At 36.8% G+C, this 16,291-nt stretch overlaps 1 protein-coding gene across 1 annotated transcript in view; it reads left to right on the plus strand.

Annotated features, from left to right (window-relative positions):
- Window positions 1-16,291, plus strand: part of LOC150109677 (apoptosis-inducing factor 3-like) — a 197,884-nt gene that overhangs the window by 51,861 nt on the left and 129,732 nt on the right. Inside the window, exon 5 of the mRNA XM_090402950.1 lies at window positions 14,059-14,168. Within this exon, the coding sequence (XP_090259076.1) occupies window positions 14,059-14,168 (110 nt within the window). The remainder of the gene's footprint in view (window positions 1-14,058; window positions 14,169-16,291) is intronic.

Here is a 16,291-nt window from a genome sequence, read left to right on the forward strand (position 1 = left end):
CTATTTATCAGTGTACCTCTCAAAGAGACCTTACATTTACTGGCTGACATCTTCCCACAAGAAATCGTAAAATTATTCGATTTTGTGATGCACTCTGGATATTTCTTGTGTCAAAACAAATTTTAAACCAACTGGAAGGAACGGCCATGGGAAGTCCACTTTCATCTGCTATAGCCAACTTTTATTTGGAACATCTAGAAGACATTCTTTTTTTCATCTATATACCCTCAACTATCCTTTTGGGTTAGATATATAGAAGACATTTTTTCAGTGTGGCCTCACAACAGAAATTCCTTGCCTTCCTTCAATCCTCTACACCTTCGTATTAAATTTACCGTGGAGATTGAAAAAGACAACAAGATATCCTTTTTGGACATCCTTCTCATCCACTCGCCTTCAGGTATTCTGACAACAACAACAGTTTACAGAAAAACCCACTTTTACTGAATGTTACATTCTCAAACAATCTGCCCATCATCCTTATCAAAAAAACAGGAATTATAAAATGTTTAATTCAATGAGCTAGAACTAATTGCGCAACTCCCCACGAATTACAGAAAGAACTTTCAACTATCAAACATCACATGAAATTAAATGGCTTCTCCAGAAAGACTACACAACATCTGTTAGATTCCTACAGTCCTCTCCAGAACAACAAAGAATCAATATATCGAGTTCTGATTCTATATATTTCCAAAATCTCAGAACCAATTTCAAGACTTCTGAAGATATGATTTAACAGCCACTTATATCCCTGTTAACAAAATATCCACCTATTTCCCCATTTCTAAAGATAACGCTCAACTATGGGTATCTACTTGGATACTGAACGGACGAGGATGGGCTGGCAATTTGGGATTTAGCCGACCAAATTGTATTCTTATTGGTTAAACCAAAATATAGAATGATGGTACAACATGACAAAATTTCATGCCGGCTGGGGCGTCGTCCAGTTAAACAAGGCCCCCGTTGTTTTCGCCAGGGAACCAGGGCGAACAGCGAAAAGTCAGCTACTGGAACAATTCTGAAAATAAACCCCAACTCACCATCACCAGAGTTAAAGATCGGTACTATCAACGTAAGAAGCCTGAATGGCAAAGAAATGGAGCTAGCTGAGGAATTAGATAAGTACCAGATCGACATAATAGGGGTGACTGAAACAAAAAAGACCAAAACTGGTGAGATATTTCTGAGCAATAAATACAAAATGTTATATTCAGGCAATGACAATCAAGGAAAAGAAGGAGTAGCCATAATATTCAACACAAAATACGAGGCTAATCTTCTTGAATGGCAGTCAGTCTCAAGTAGAGTAATGTAGGCAAATATGAGAATGGGGAACTGGACAATGAGACTTATTTGTGCCTATGGTCCCACAGAAGGTTCTACTAAGGTAGAAGTGGAGGAATTTTTTGAGGCTTTAGAAAAAGCAACTGACACAATGAAAAATGGAAAGTTGGTCCTTGTTAGGGATCTAAATAGCAGAGTAGGAAATGATTATGAGACATACAAAAATATTTGGGAAAATTTGGAGAAAAGAACAAAGCTAATAATAATGGCAATACCTGTTGGATTTCTGCTCAGGACATGGACAAGTTATTACTAACACCATGTTCCAACATAAAAATGTGCACAAATTCACATGGAGAGAAGAGGCTAGGAATGAGAAAAGTCTCATTGACTATGTTATTGTTGATAGTGATGTTTTCTCCCTGGTGCAGGACACCAGAGTGTACAGAGGATTTGAAATTGGAAGTGATCACTATTTAGTCTTGAGCAGGATAAAATTGAATTTCATATTGAAAAGAATAACATGTAAGAAAGTTTTAAAGCGAATAAAAGTTGAGCAGCTCTCAGATGTGAACTGTAGGCTAAAATACACAAAGATTATTGAAGAAAAAATGAAAGAGTTTGAGAACAGGAATGAAACCTTGGAGATTCAGTGGCAATCTCTGAAGGAAACATTGATTGATTCTGCCAGAGAGGCATGTGGTGGGGTTATCTGTAAGGATAAAAAAATCAGAACTCCCTGGTGGACACAGGAAGTTAAAGAGGCAGTGAAGGAAAAGAAGAAAGCATACCAAAAGTTCCTGTCAAATAAGTTGGCTTGTGCTCTTAGAGAATATAGAGACAAATGCAAGAATGCTAAACACTGTGTAAAACTAGCTAAACAAAAGTCATGGGAAGACTTTGGCAAGAATATAGAAAATAAATATCAAGAAGGTGGCAAAATATTCTGGAGGTTGTTGAAGAAGCTTAAGAATGGAGGAAAGAGTGCTGTAAAAGGAATTAGAGATGATAAAGGTGACATGAAAACAGGAGAAAAAGATATCCTTGAAGTATGGAGTAATTACTTTGAAAAACTGCTAAATGAAACAAGCAGTGATGACAGCACAGTGGTAAAAAACACTGACCAGGCATGCAGTCAGGAATACATATCCATACTAGAAGTAGAAAAAGCCATCAAAGGCTTGAAATGTGGAAAGGCAGCAGGAGTAGATGATATTTGACCAGAAATGCTGAAGTATGGTGGTATAAGAGTCTTACTGCATAGTTCAGAAAGCCTGGACAGAGGAACGAATTCCCGATGATTGGAGTAGAGCTCTCATAGTACCCATATATAAAAAGGGAAATAAAACTGAATGTGAGAATTACAGAGGTATTTCCCTACTGAGTGTTCCTGGCAAGATCTATGCAAGTATACTTGAGAAACGGTTGAGAAGAATTGTGGAAGAAAAGCTTGGTGAAGAACAAGCTGGATTCAGGCCAAATAGAGGCTGTCAGGATCAGATCTTCACTTTACGACAAATAGTCGAGAAAGCATTTAATATAACAAAGATCTGTATTTCAGTTTTGTCGATTTGGAAAAGGCATATGACAAGGTGCCAAGAGAGAAGATATTCAATACGCTGCAGTTATATGGTGTCAATGGGGCATTATATCAAGCAATACTTAGTCTTTATTTGAGTTGTGAGTCAGCAGTTAGAATTGAAGGAAGTACAGGAAGATGGTTTAATGTTAAATCTGGTGTGAGACAAGGATGTACATTATCCCCTCTGTTATTCATTATCTATATGGATCACATTATGAAGGAATGTGGTATTAAACCTGATATCAAAATTGGAGATGTTAATGTCAGCTTTTTGCTTTATGCAGATGATGTTATACTTCTAAATAAATCCGCTACAAGTCTGCAAGATTCTCTGACTAAATTGAATAGCTGTTGTAATAGATATGGTATGAAGGTCAGCAATAAAAAGACAAAGACAATGAAAATAGGCAGAATCATTGAAAATGTCAGCTGTGTTGTGAATGGAGAACCTGTGGAACAAGTAAAACAGTTCAGCTACTTAGGCACAATTTTTACTGAAGATGGTAAACTAAATATAGAAATAGACAACAGAATCAGCAAAGCTGGTATCATGGGAAGTCAATTGAATAAATTCATATGGAATAAGAAAGAAATTAGTTGGAACACTAAATTAGCTGTATACAAGACTGTGTTCAAACCAATTTTAACTTATGGATCTGAGAGCTGGGTCAGAAGTAAAACACTTGACCAAAGACTAGAGACCGCAGATATGAGAGTCCTGAGAAAGATTAGAGGCGTGAACAGATGGCATCAATGGCAATATCACATTAAAAATGAGGATATTAGGAAAGAACTTGACATTGTCAGCATCCAGGAATGCGTTAGCAGAGCTAATCTCAGATGGTATGGTCACTTAAATAGAATGGGAGAGGAAAGATTAGCAAAACAAGTGTTCTCTGCCAGGTTGGCAGGAAAACGACCCAGAGGAAGACCAAGATATAGGTGGATTGATACGGTACAAAGTGCCTTAGACGATAGAAATATAAGATCTGATAATGTTGGAGTCTTGACAAGTAACAGACTGATTTGGAGGAAAATTGTAGATAGGAAGTTAGTAATGATGTAATTTTTTCATGTAGTACTGTCATATCCTGTACACCCCTTAAGGGTACATGGCAGGAATTTGATGATGATGAATTCTTACATTAGTCTAATGTTATCTTTAATTGAATTTATAAATTAAGATTGTTAAATGAAATTGTGAATTAATACCTATAATTTATTCATCACTCTGATGAAATTTGTCCCTCTTTAGTGCTTAGCAGTGTAACATTATTAGACTCTTTCTACCTTTGAATGATCAGTTGTTTGTATTCCACCTTCTAAAAACTGTTTTCCTATCAAGCCACTGAGGATAGTCTGTTAATTTCAGACTGAAATATTTCATTTGGCAAATATTAAAATATTCTTATGCTAACGTGTTTTATATTTCTTAATTTAATGTCACAAGTATCTCCCAAGAGTAGAAAAGTGTTGGCAAACAAAGTTTGCGCCTGAAGTATCTTCAGGACTGGGGCAACTCGTGGCAAAAGTGGACTGAGTTCTCATCACTTTCCTTAGTATCCCATAATGCAAAGCACATCTTCTTGTGGACATGTATAATGCTATGCATTATGGGATACTAAGGAAAGTGATGAGAACTCAGTCCACTTTTCCCACGAGTTGCCTCAGTGGCAAAAGTGGACTTGGATAAAGGATTAAACTAAATATGTAATTTATAGTCTAACCAAGTGAGAAAAAAAAACTTCCAACCTGATTGACTCATCCTATCAACCTCCACCTCATAATATACTATTTCAAAACCACTGTCAATATTAACAACAAATTACATGATAACCACAGTAATTAACTTTAATGAAATGAAGGTACAGATATTTCTTACTAAAAATAACAGTAAGTATCAGTGCATAGAAACAAGCAAATCAAAGAAATGGGAATACAAGGTACATACAACAATCGGTTTACCAATTAAAAACTGTTGCCACTTGCTAAAAATTAATATATTAATAAATAACATTAAAACTGTTTTAAAACTATTTTCGATGGTTACGTAAAACGACAATCTCCCAAACTTTTGGGAGAGAGAGACAATCGTTCAATTCACATTTGTCCGATGTAAAAGGACTTTGCAACATTTTTTGAAAAGGCATTCATATTTAAAACTGCTTCTATGGAGAAGGCAAGCTTCATCCCACCAGATACTGTGTTTAGTTTCAGTACTATGTTGTGCTAGACCAGACTTTTGAGGTTTCACGTATTCAATATAATATTGATGTTCATTAATTCTTCTTTCCACAGAAACGGCCTGTCTGCCAAATTATCTGGTAAACGCTGCTAATGATAGAGGGGTGACAGTTTGTCTTTTATAGATGGCAACAGATAAGAAATTTTGGTGATAGGAAAATATGTGGGAATAAGATGATACTACTTCAAAATGAAATGAAAAATGAAATTCATCTTTCACCTAAAATGAGTTCCATACATTAACAAACTGTACCACCTTCTTTTCCTCGCACAGCCTTCATTCAGTATACCATTCATCTTGCCAGCTCAACATCATTGTCATACTTTGACAACCCACCAACTCCTTTTCCTACCATACTGTCATCTTTTGCTCTCCTTAGTAATCTCTCGATATTCATCCTTACATTCTCCCTTTGCCCAACCAAATCATTTGTTCCTTCCATCAATTACTCCCATACACACTTATTTCTCATATGCAGAAATCCAGTAACAGCTCTCCATTTTCATTTATATTTCCTATACCTTCTTTTCCCATTATCATTTCCCTACTGTACAATTATTTCCTATTTTAGCATTTAGGTCCTCCATTACTATAATTATATCTCTAGGATTTGTGTCAACTATTGGTTTTTGTAACATATCATAAAATTCATATTTTTCTTTTTCATCTGCATTATTAGTTGGTACATGTACATTTATAATTGTCACTTTATAGAATCTTAAATTAAATCTTGCTCTTATGCATCTGTCTGTAATTGGTTCCCATTCTTTCATTGCAGCTGTAGTTTTACTGGACATCATTATTGCCACTCCTTTTGTATGTGTACTATCCTCATCTTTGTTTCTAGCATATATTATTGTTTCTCCTGAACTCACTACTTTTGATATTTCTTATGTAGTCCTCACATTCCAACATCTAGTATGTATTGTTTTTTTGGCTCTAAATAGTTTCTCTTTTGGTTTTTGTGTCTAGTTCTAATTTTCTGTTGTATTCTTCAGTTACCTATTTTGTCCATAAGAGCTTTTGCTAGTGAATGTCATTCTCAATAGTTTGTCTTAATTTAGTATTATATTTTGGTTAGATATTTCTGGTCTGATTTCCATAGCAAAGAATTATTTTACAAGGATGGGTTGCTAGCCCTTTGCTCAACCCTCACCTTATTTACCCAGGCTTGGAACTGCATCATGTAACATAGCCACATCATGGCTGGCTTAAATTGTATTTTTTAAGAAATATTAATTTCTTAATTGTTGTATTTGGCTACCTTTTTTTAATTTTTTAAATCATAATTGAATAATGATCTCCTTCAACAGATTCCATATTAATTCAATGCCTTCTTCTCCTAATGCTTTCCAGACCTACACTGATATTTCATCAGGTTCAGCAGCCTCTCCACTCTTCATTTTGGCCATCATTCTCACCAGTTCCCCTCTGTCAATTCCTCTAGTCATTCCTTCATTTTCATTTGCCTCTGCCTTTTACTGCAGTGAATAAAATCTTTAACAGTATAGATATATTATATGCTTTGAGTATAAGTTATGTAATTGGCCAAATTATATTGGATGCGTCTGTGACCTGAGAATGTTAGCAGTATTACTAGAAAAATGATGAGTGTAAAAAAAAAAAACTAAAAATAATAAAAAAAAAAAAAATTCTATAGTTAGGTGTTAGAAAAAATCAGGTAACACTGAGTCCAGTGGGTTCTGGAAGAGATAATGATAGATATAGAAGCAGTGACATTTTTCTGCTTTATACTAATGCCAGGAGTATCTGGAATAAAAGAGATGAATTGGTGGCACTGATAACATCAGCCTGATCAAAGATTATTGGGATCTCTGAGACGTGGTTGAGGGAAGATGATATAACAGGAATAGAAGTAGCAGGGTACAGCGGGATAGGAAGGGAAAATGCATTGGTGGAGTACTGCTTATGATAAGTGATGACTTAAGTCCTCTAAGAGTAGAGACCTTGGAAGGCAGTGACACTAATGGTTTTGAAAGTATATGGTGTGAGGCAGAAGTGGGCAAGACAGGATGTTTAGTGGGGTGTTTTGCTATATTTGGTCATAACATCAGAAGAGCTGATAATAACTGAGATGACATCCCCCCCCATTTGGAGAGAGTGACCATGTGGTTTTGATTTGGAAGATGAATAGACATGCAGGATTATCAAAGAAAAAAAAGGGAATGTATCTGGAATTATAAAGCGGGTGATTATAATAGTGTTAGATATCAACTTGGGACAGTTCCATGGAGGGAGAGACTGGAAGGATGAGATATCATTAGTGCTTAGAAAATTGTGAAGGAATATTTGTTAGCAGCAATAGCTGTATTCCACGAGTGAAGAAAAGAACACAATTTGGTGTGAAGTGGATGACAAACAATATCAAACAGGAACTGCAGGTGAAAAAGAGATTATTATTATTATTATTATTATTATTTGACACCTCCAGGGAGTCCAAAGACTCATCGAGGGAGAGTGTGTGCCAACAGCATTGAACGATTGGTCCCCTTCCAACTATTAACCGCGCTCAAACTTACTTAACTGACCCATTAGTAGCAGAGGCTTTACCAATCGACCAACCTTTGCCGGCAAAGGTTGGTCGATTGGTAGAAGATTATGGAAGAGATATAAGGAGAGGGGTGGAAAGCAGATGCATGAGGAATATGACTCAGGCCAGGAGAGTGACTAGGATGGTGAGGAAGGCAAAACTGGAATATGAGAAGAGATTGGCATTAAGATCCAAAGAAAATCCTAGGGAATTTTTTCGCTATGTGGCCAGTAGGAGGAGAAATGATTGTGGAAGAATGGCATTGTGTGATAAAAATGGGAATAGAGTGACTGATGCAGAGGACATAGTGGAGTGTTTCAATGAACATTTTATTGGAATATTTCATCCTAGAGAAATAGGTTTTAATACTAGTGTTGTACCAATTTTTTATTATTATTACGTATTACATAATCTAACACATCAATACAAGTAAGACTCCTTTTCAGATATCATGTGGTACCTCTGGATAACAAAGGAATTGCCTCAAGGTCGAGCCAATACCAGTGTATCAGCATATCCAAGGTCAACCTCTTGAAAAGCTCTAAGAAATTTATATTAATATTGCTGCGCCACTTAGGGCCCTTAGATTAAACAAACTAAATTAATCAAGAAGTGATCCCAGAATGTACTCAAATGATACCTTATCTTTGCAGACGTGGCCAATATTCTTACTCCCTAATTTCCCGCTTAGGTTTTCGTGTTAATTTTATTTGCAAGCGGCGCATCGGATTCCAAATTACAGGAAATCTTGATTGGATTCAAAAGCAAAGGTTTATTGAACACACACACATACATACATACATACATACATACATACATACATATATATATATTTTTTTTTTTTATGAAAAAATTGAATAACTAGAACCGAGATTTAATTAAAAAGGTTTTAATATAAACACACTACTAGTTTCGGCCTGTAACAGCCTTCTTCAGGTGACATTATAAAAGAAAAAACACTAAGCATTGAGGGTTAAAAGACTATGAACAACATAGACAGTCTTTATACATAATTAGCATGAAAACGTTGTAGTTGTATTTGAAGCTGTTCTTTCATTTGTTGCATTGTTGGGAGAGTGCGTGCTTGCTGCATCACGTGAACGCCAGTACATGATTACAGCTGAATGACTATCTGGGAGGTTGTAGCTTAAGTTGTTATTTAGATGAACAGGGTTGAAGATGATTTCTCTCGATTCCACAATTTTTCTCTCTATTTCGTCACTGCAACGGAAGATGTTTGTAGATTTTTCCCAGCAGACTTTGTGACTTTGGTTATCATCATTAGGATTAGCCGAGAAAAGGATATGACTTGATAATGCACTTGCTCGCTGTCTCTTGTAAGTAATGTCTCTCATGTGTTCTTCCATACGCATTTCGACAGATTTGTCTGTCTGCCCGAAATAAGGAATATCGCAGTCACATAATATTTTATATACTCCAGGGTATTTGAGTTGATGATGACAAGGTTTTGGGTGGCTAATTAAGGAACGGATCTTTGGAAGTGGAGTGAACAAGGTTCTGATATTGTATTTTTTTAGAACTTTTGCTAATTTATGTGAAACAGTACTTATGTAAGGAATAGATATATTGCTTTTGAATCTATTTGTTTCTTCTGAGTGATGTCTAGGAGGATTAAGAAGGAATTTGTTAATGATTTTCTTGGAATATCCATTAACTTCGAAAGAAGTTTTCAGATGGTTTATTTCTGTAAGCAGTTCATTTGGATCATCAAGAAGAGAACGGGCTCTATGTCCCAAGGTGGAAATTATTCCAAGCTTATGAGGAGGGAAATGATGGGACTGACTGTGCAGATATCTGTTGGTATGTGTGGGTTTTCTATATATATCGATATTTTTAGTTTACCAGAAGAGCGAGTCAGTTTGATATCTGCAAAAAATATCTGATTTATCAAAAAATATTTGATATTTGAAAAATATCTGCACAGTCAGTCCCATCATTTCCCTCCTCATAAGCTTGGAATAATTTCCACCTTGGGACATAGAGCCCGTTCTCTTCTTGATGATCCAAATGAACTGCTTACAGAAATAAACCATCTGAAAACTTCTTTCGAAGTTAATGGATATTCCAAGAAAATCATTAACAAATTCCTTCTTAATCCTCCTAGACATCACTCAGAAGAAACAAATAGATTCAAAAGCAATATATCTATTCCTTACATAAGTATTGTTTCACATAAATTAGCAAAAGTTCTAAAAAAATACAATATCAGAACCTTGTTCACTCCACTTCCAAAGATCCGTTCCTTAATTAGCCACCCAAAACCTTGTCATCATCAACTCAAATACCCTGGAGTATATAAAATATTATGTGACTGCGATATTCCTTATTTCGGGCAGACAGACAAATCTGTCGAAATGCGTATGGAAGAACACATGAGAGACATTACTTACAAGAGACAGCGAGCAAGTGCATTATCAAGTCATATCCTTTTCTCGGCTAATCCTAATGATAACCAAAGTCACAAAGTCTGCTGGGAAAAATCTACAAACATCTTCCGTTGCAGTGACGAAATAGAAAGAAAAATTGTGGAATCGAGAGAAATCATCTTCAATCCTGTTCATCTAAATAACAACTTAAGCTACAACCTCCCAGTTAGTCATTCAGCTGTAATCATGTATTGGCGTTCACGTGATGCAGCAAGCACGCACTCTCCCAACAATGCAACAAATGAAAGAACAGCTTCAAATACAACTACAACGTTTTCATGCTAATTATGTATAAAGACTGTCTATGTTGTTCATAGTCTTTTAACCCTCAATGCTTAGTGTTTTTTCTTTTATAATGTCACCTGAAGAAGGCTGTTACAGGCCGAAACTAGTAGTGTGTTTATATTAAAACCTTTTTAATTAAATCTCTGTTCTAGTCATTCAATTTTTTCATAAAACTATGTATGTTAACCGAGTCAATGATCATTCTGTCATACACACACACACACACACAGAATATGATATTACAATTCTCACTCTAAGAAGGTTATTGACAATTAGGTTAAACATATGATACTCTAACTGAACACAATTACTCAAATTGATTATTCTATGTTATCAGTTCAATCAATCAATAAGTACTCTAGCTAGGTACAATACTTATAGCAATAATTACTCTAAATTAGTCACAAGCAGACCACTCCAGGTAGCAATAATGTCAATTATAATTCGTTACTAACATCAGTCTTCACTCTGAATTATCTTAACATTCTTTAAGCACATACAGTAACTCAGTACCGCAAAGCTATAATGTTATGATAATACAACTTCAGATCACTTCAGTTTAGTTTATGATACTACTATAGTTCTTTCTTCTGAATCACTACACAACACAAATTCCTTTCAACCATAGCTAGCAAAAATAGTAAATTCTACTTATCTATATTCGAGAGTCATCACACTTGCTGATCCATTTGAAATTTGCTCTCCTCATTCGAAATGTTCCTTTGATTCCCTCAACAGGCTTTAAGGCACATGGCTCTCTGAGCTATCGATGAGTCTTCACGATCTCCGCATGACGTGCGCATAACCCTTCCTTCTAGGGATGGCTGGGCCTATTCTAGCTACTCGCAACTATGGTTCTAGAATTTCTGTCGATGCATTGACCAAACGCTTTGGACTGGAGGCGCTGTCACCACTGTCACGAGGAGATCTGGAAAAGAAAAAGCCCTGTTGGGGGGGGGGTGTTCTTGACCCTTTTATTTTACTCTCCATCTTGGCGATTCCTGCACTCTACGATGTCCACCTAGTGCCTGGAACATTTTGTCACGTGGGTCAAAATCATAGCGACCACCTTCTCTGTTACACCTCTCATGCCCGAAGGTACATGAACGCCCGGGGCAAACTGCTCCGTGAACTTTGGATTTAAATTCCACTCAGAATTTTATGCAAGTCATGTAACAACTCCAAATATTTATAGCTCTAACAAATATTGAATATTTACACATCACAATGTTAATTACACAAAAAGTGAGTGATCTTTACTTGAATTATTTTATAAACTACTCCTTTCTCTAAGTTTGGAACATTTGATATAAATACAAGGTTGTATTATAATACACTTAGAGACAAACATATGTATTTATTCCCTTTTCATTGGGTCTTGTTTTTGTTAAACTATGATGAGATTGAATTCCTAAATTCTCAATCTATCACAATTTAACAAGAGGGATAGAGCAGGTTTGAGTTTAAGAGAGAGTGTGTTCCAAATACTGAGTACTCTTAGTGTCAGTAGAGCTGGGTGACTGGATGGTATTTCACCATGAAATTTGAGAGAATGTGCTAAATAACTGACAGCATCGTTGACCTGGCTTTTCAATGAAAGTCTGACTATGGGAAAGGTACCCAGGGAATGGAAGGAAGGGTAAGATAGTGCCATTTCATAAGGATGGTAGCAGACTGGAAGTGTCTAATTATAGGCCAGTTTGTGTGTCATCAGTAGTTGTTAAGGTCTTGGAGAAATTACTGAGGGATCATATACAGCGTTGGGCAGATGAGGGTAATGTTATCTGTGAGAATCGACATGGATTTGTTAATGGGCGCTCTTGCTTTAGTAATATCATTGCCTTTTATAATAAAGTGACAAGAGCAGTTGATGAGGGATATGCATGTACTGCTTTTTTTTGGATTTTGCAAAAGCACTTGATAGGGTACCACATGATAAGCTGATACTTAAGTCAGCACATGGGTTTAGATGTCGGGTTAGTCAACTGGATTCAGGATTGGCTGTTTGATAGGTATCAGAGAGTTGTGTGTGTGGTGGGGCAATATCCAGGAGGCAGAAGGTTAAAAGTGGGGTTCTACAGGGCTCAATAATGGTACCTGTATTGTTTAACCTTTATATCAATGACATTATCATTGGATCATAAGGGGATATTCAGTTGTTTGCAGATGATGTGAACCTGGGCAGGGTTATTAGTAATAGTGTAGATGTGGCATCCCATTAAGACAATTTGAATAAACTGGAAAAATGAATGGGGGTGTTGGTTTAATGTAGCAAAATGTAAGGTATTGGGGTTTGGGACACATCGATGGGACGCTGCATACTCTATTGGAGGAGCTAAACTGGAGGAAGTAGGGGAGACAAGAGATCTGGGGTTAATGATTGATAGAATCCTGAAATTTAGGGGACATATTGCAAAGGTGGTGAAGGTAACATAGAGGATTGCTGCAATTATGAGAAGGACACTGACCTGCAGAGATAAGAGTTATCGTTCTGTTGTATAAGACCCTGATCAGACAACACTTAGACTGTTGTTCACAGATTTGGTCCCAAGGATTTGAAGGGGATAAATTAACTGTGAAAGGGTACAAAGGTGGATAACAAAGATGGTTTCAGGACTGTACAATGATAATTACGAGGATTGGCTGAGGGAATGTGTACTGCATTGTTTGGTAGATAGAAGGAGAGGTGATATGGTTGAGACTTTTAAACTGTTGAGAGGCAGTAACAGCGTTGACACATGGGAGTTCTATTACTTGGTGAAACAGCAGGAAGGAGCGATGACAAGGGGCCATCCCTGGAAGTTACGAAAGGAAGCTGTGAGAAAGAGGGTGATGAGTGGTTTCTTTGCATCTTTTGACTCCATGGAGGCCTGAATAATAATAAAATCCCATGCTTATGATAGGGACTCAGGTGTAGTATAGTCAGCTTATGTTTGTTATGCTATTAGTAGATGAATTGTCCAATTCAGCTGTGTTGAGATGCTTGCCACTATTTTCAGAAGTTTTTTGTTTTTTTTTCCTTGAGTTCAGCTTATTCTACAAAGATACTCTCTGCTTTCAATTAAGGAGATAGCGATTTTTGTTTATCTTGTTTTATTTCAAAAAATATAAATAGTTTGTTAACTAGCTATGGATCTAGAATTATCTGTTATTATCTGTATATATATATATATCTATTATATATATCTGTAATTATATATATTATCTACGGATGTAGAATTATCTATTATTCCATGGAAACCTGTTCAGATTTCCATGGAATAATAAAATCGTCCTGATTAATCTTTTTAATATATATTTCTTTTATTGTAGTTGGTATAGATGAAACAAGAGGCTTTAATTAAAAACTTTGAAATAATATCAGTTACAAAACATCATTGAAAATGTTTTGTATAAAACATTACAAAATTTCAGTTATATCAGTTTTTCACTGAGGTTTTGTAACTGAATTTTTGAAAGCAGCATAGCGTCAGTATTGTTCTATATGCAGAAGTGCCTTACCTTAAAAAATATTAAAACAATATAATTTGTTTCTTGGAAGAATTGAAGTTGTTAATTTCTCAGTTGTTTCCATCCTTCTTTTATATGTATATTACAATATCTTCTAACTCATCTTTATAATGTCATAGGTCTTATTCAAAATAAATTAATCATCCAGGTGTCTTATGTGATGGCAGAATTCGTTGTCCCTGGCATGGAGCATGTTTCAATAGCATTTCTGGAGATATAGAGGATTTTCCTGGGCTTGATAGCCTTCCTGTTTATCAGGTAATCTCTCTTAACCTGCTTTGTGTGTGTGTGTGTGTGTGTGTGTGTGTGTGTGTGTGTGTGTGTGTGTGTGTGTGTGTGTGTGTGTGTGTGTGTGTGTGTGTGTGTGTGTGTGTGTGTGTGTCTTCTTGTTGATAAGCTTATATTTTGGTTATACATACTTGTTGGAGGCTTAATGGATTTTTTTCATCACTCAAAAAGAATTAAAATAGAATTTAATACTTCCTATATTTCGTCCTAGTCACTAGGACATCTACGGGGATTACAAAAACAATTAATGTAACATATACACAAATAACAAACGATACTAAGCCCAACCACGTGGGTGACACTAAAGTCCTATCTAGGTAGAGCGCCCTCTAAGGGCAGTAGTAGGTGGCCTGGAATGTAAGGTGGGAACTCTGGTGATGAGTGTTTCCCAAATCTTCGGAAGCTTAATGCAACCATATTTATTGAGATTTGGTTGGTTTTTGAGAGCTGCTGCTGCTTCCAAGAAAAGTCTCTCTTTCTTGAATTTGCTGTGGTGGAGCATGGTGGTTTTCTTCCATGATACCCTGTGGGTGGTGTCCAAAACATGGTCAGCCAAGCCTGAATGGCCATAGTTGTGTTTGAAGATGTAAGACTTGTGTTCCTCTAGATGGATGGATGCTGATCTGCCTGTCTGCCCAAAGTATGCCAGCTTACAGGAACAGGGTACTTTGTAAACTCCAGGCAGAGAGAGAGGAGGGAGCTGATCTTTCGTAGAACGGATAAGGGTAGCCAGTTTGCGGTGGGACTTATATGCTGTGTGTAGATTGTACTGTTTTAGTATCTTGGCTATTTTTTCGGATGTGCCACGGATGTAGGGGATGGTGATGGCATTTTTAAATTCTTGTTGACGAGAAGGACGGGGAATGGGGGAGGAGTTGATTATTTTTTTGATACTGTGATGATGTGTTCTCTATTTGGCCTCATGGCCAGACACGTTAGACTCCTTCCTCAGTCATCTCAATAGTCTACATCCAAGAATCCAATTCACTATGGAAAAGGAAAAGAACAATTGTTTACCCTTCCTAGACACCTTAGTCACACGCCTGCCTAATGATACACTTACCTTCACAGAAAACCCACACACACAGGCAGATACATTCACAAACTCTCTCACCACCACCCCTCTCAACAATATGGCATTATTAAAACTCTTACCAAGAGAGCCCACAATCTTTGTTCCAGTGGAACCGCCCTCACTACTGAGCTTAACCACATACACAACACTTTCCTCTCCAATGGCTACAGCGATCACAGTATCAAAAAAATAATCAACTCCTCCCCCATTCCCTGTCCTTCTCGTCAACAAGAATTTAAAAATGCCATCACCATCCCCTACATCCGTGGCACATCCGAAAAAATAGCCAAGATACTAAAACAGTACAATCTACACACAGCATATAAGCCCCACCGCAAACTGGCTACCCTTATCTGGTCTACGAAAGATCAGCTCCCTCCTCTCTCTCTGCCTGGAGTTTACAAAGTACCCGGTTCCTGTAAGCTGGCGTACTTTGGACAGACAGGCAGATCAGCATCCATCCATGTAGAGGAACAAAAGTCTTACATCTTCAAACACAACTATGGCCATTCAGGCTTGGCTGACCATGTTTTGGACACCACCCACAGGGTATCATGGAAGAAAACCACCATGCTCCACCACAGCAAATTCAAGAAAGAGAGATTTTTCTTGGAAGCAGCAGCAGCTCTCAAAAACCAACCAAATCTCAATAAATATGGTTGCATTAAGCTTCCGAAGATTTGGGAAACACTCATCACCAGAGTTCCCACTTTACATTCCAGGCCACCTACTACTGCCCTTAGAGGGCGCTCTACCTAGATAGGACTTTAGTGTCACCCACGTGGTTGGGCTTAGTATTGTTTGTTATTTGTGTATATGTTACATTAATTGTTTTTGTAATCCCCGTAGATGTCCTAGTGACTAGGACAAAATATAGGAAGTATTAAATTCTATTTTAATTCTTTTTGAGTGTTGAAAAAAATCCATTAAGCCTCCAACATGATGTCCTCACAGCACTTAAGCCTCTACACACGTATTGGTTATACATAGCTTTTAATTTTTGAAGAAATAACAATGT

This window comes from Typopeltis vanoorti, chromosome 2, assembly GCF_054136105.1.
Source record: "Typopeltis vanoorti isolate ZY-2024b chromosome 2, IOZ_Tvanoo_1.0, whole genome shotgun sequence".
NCBI classification, from domain to species: Eukaryota; Metazoa; Arthropoda; class Arachnida; order Uropygi; family Thelyphonidae; genus Typopeltis; species Typopeltis vanoorti.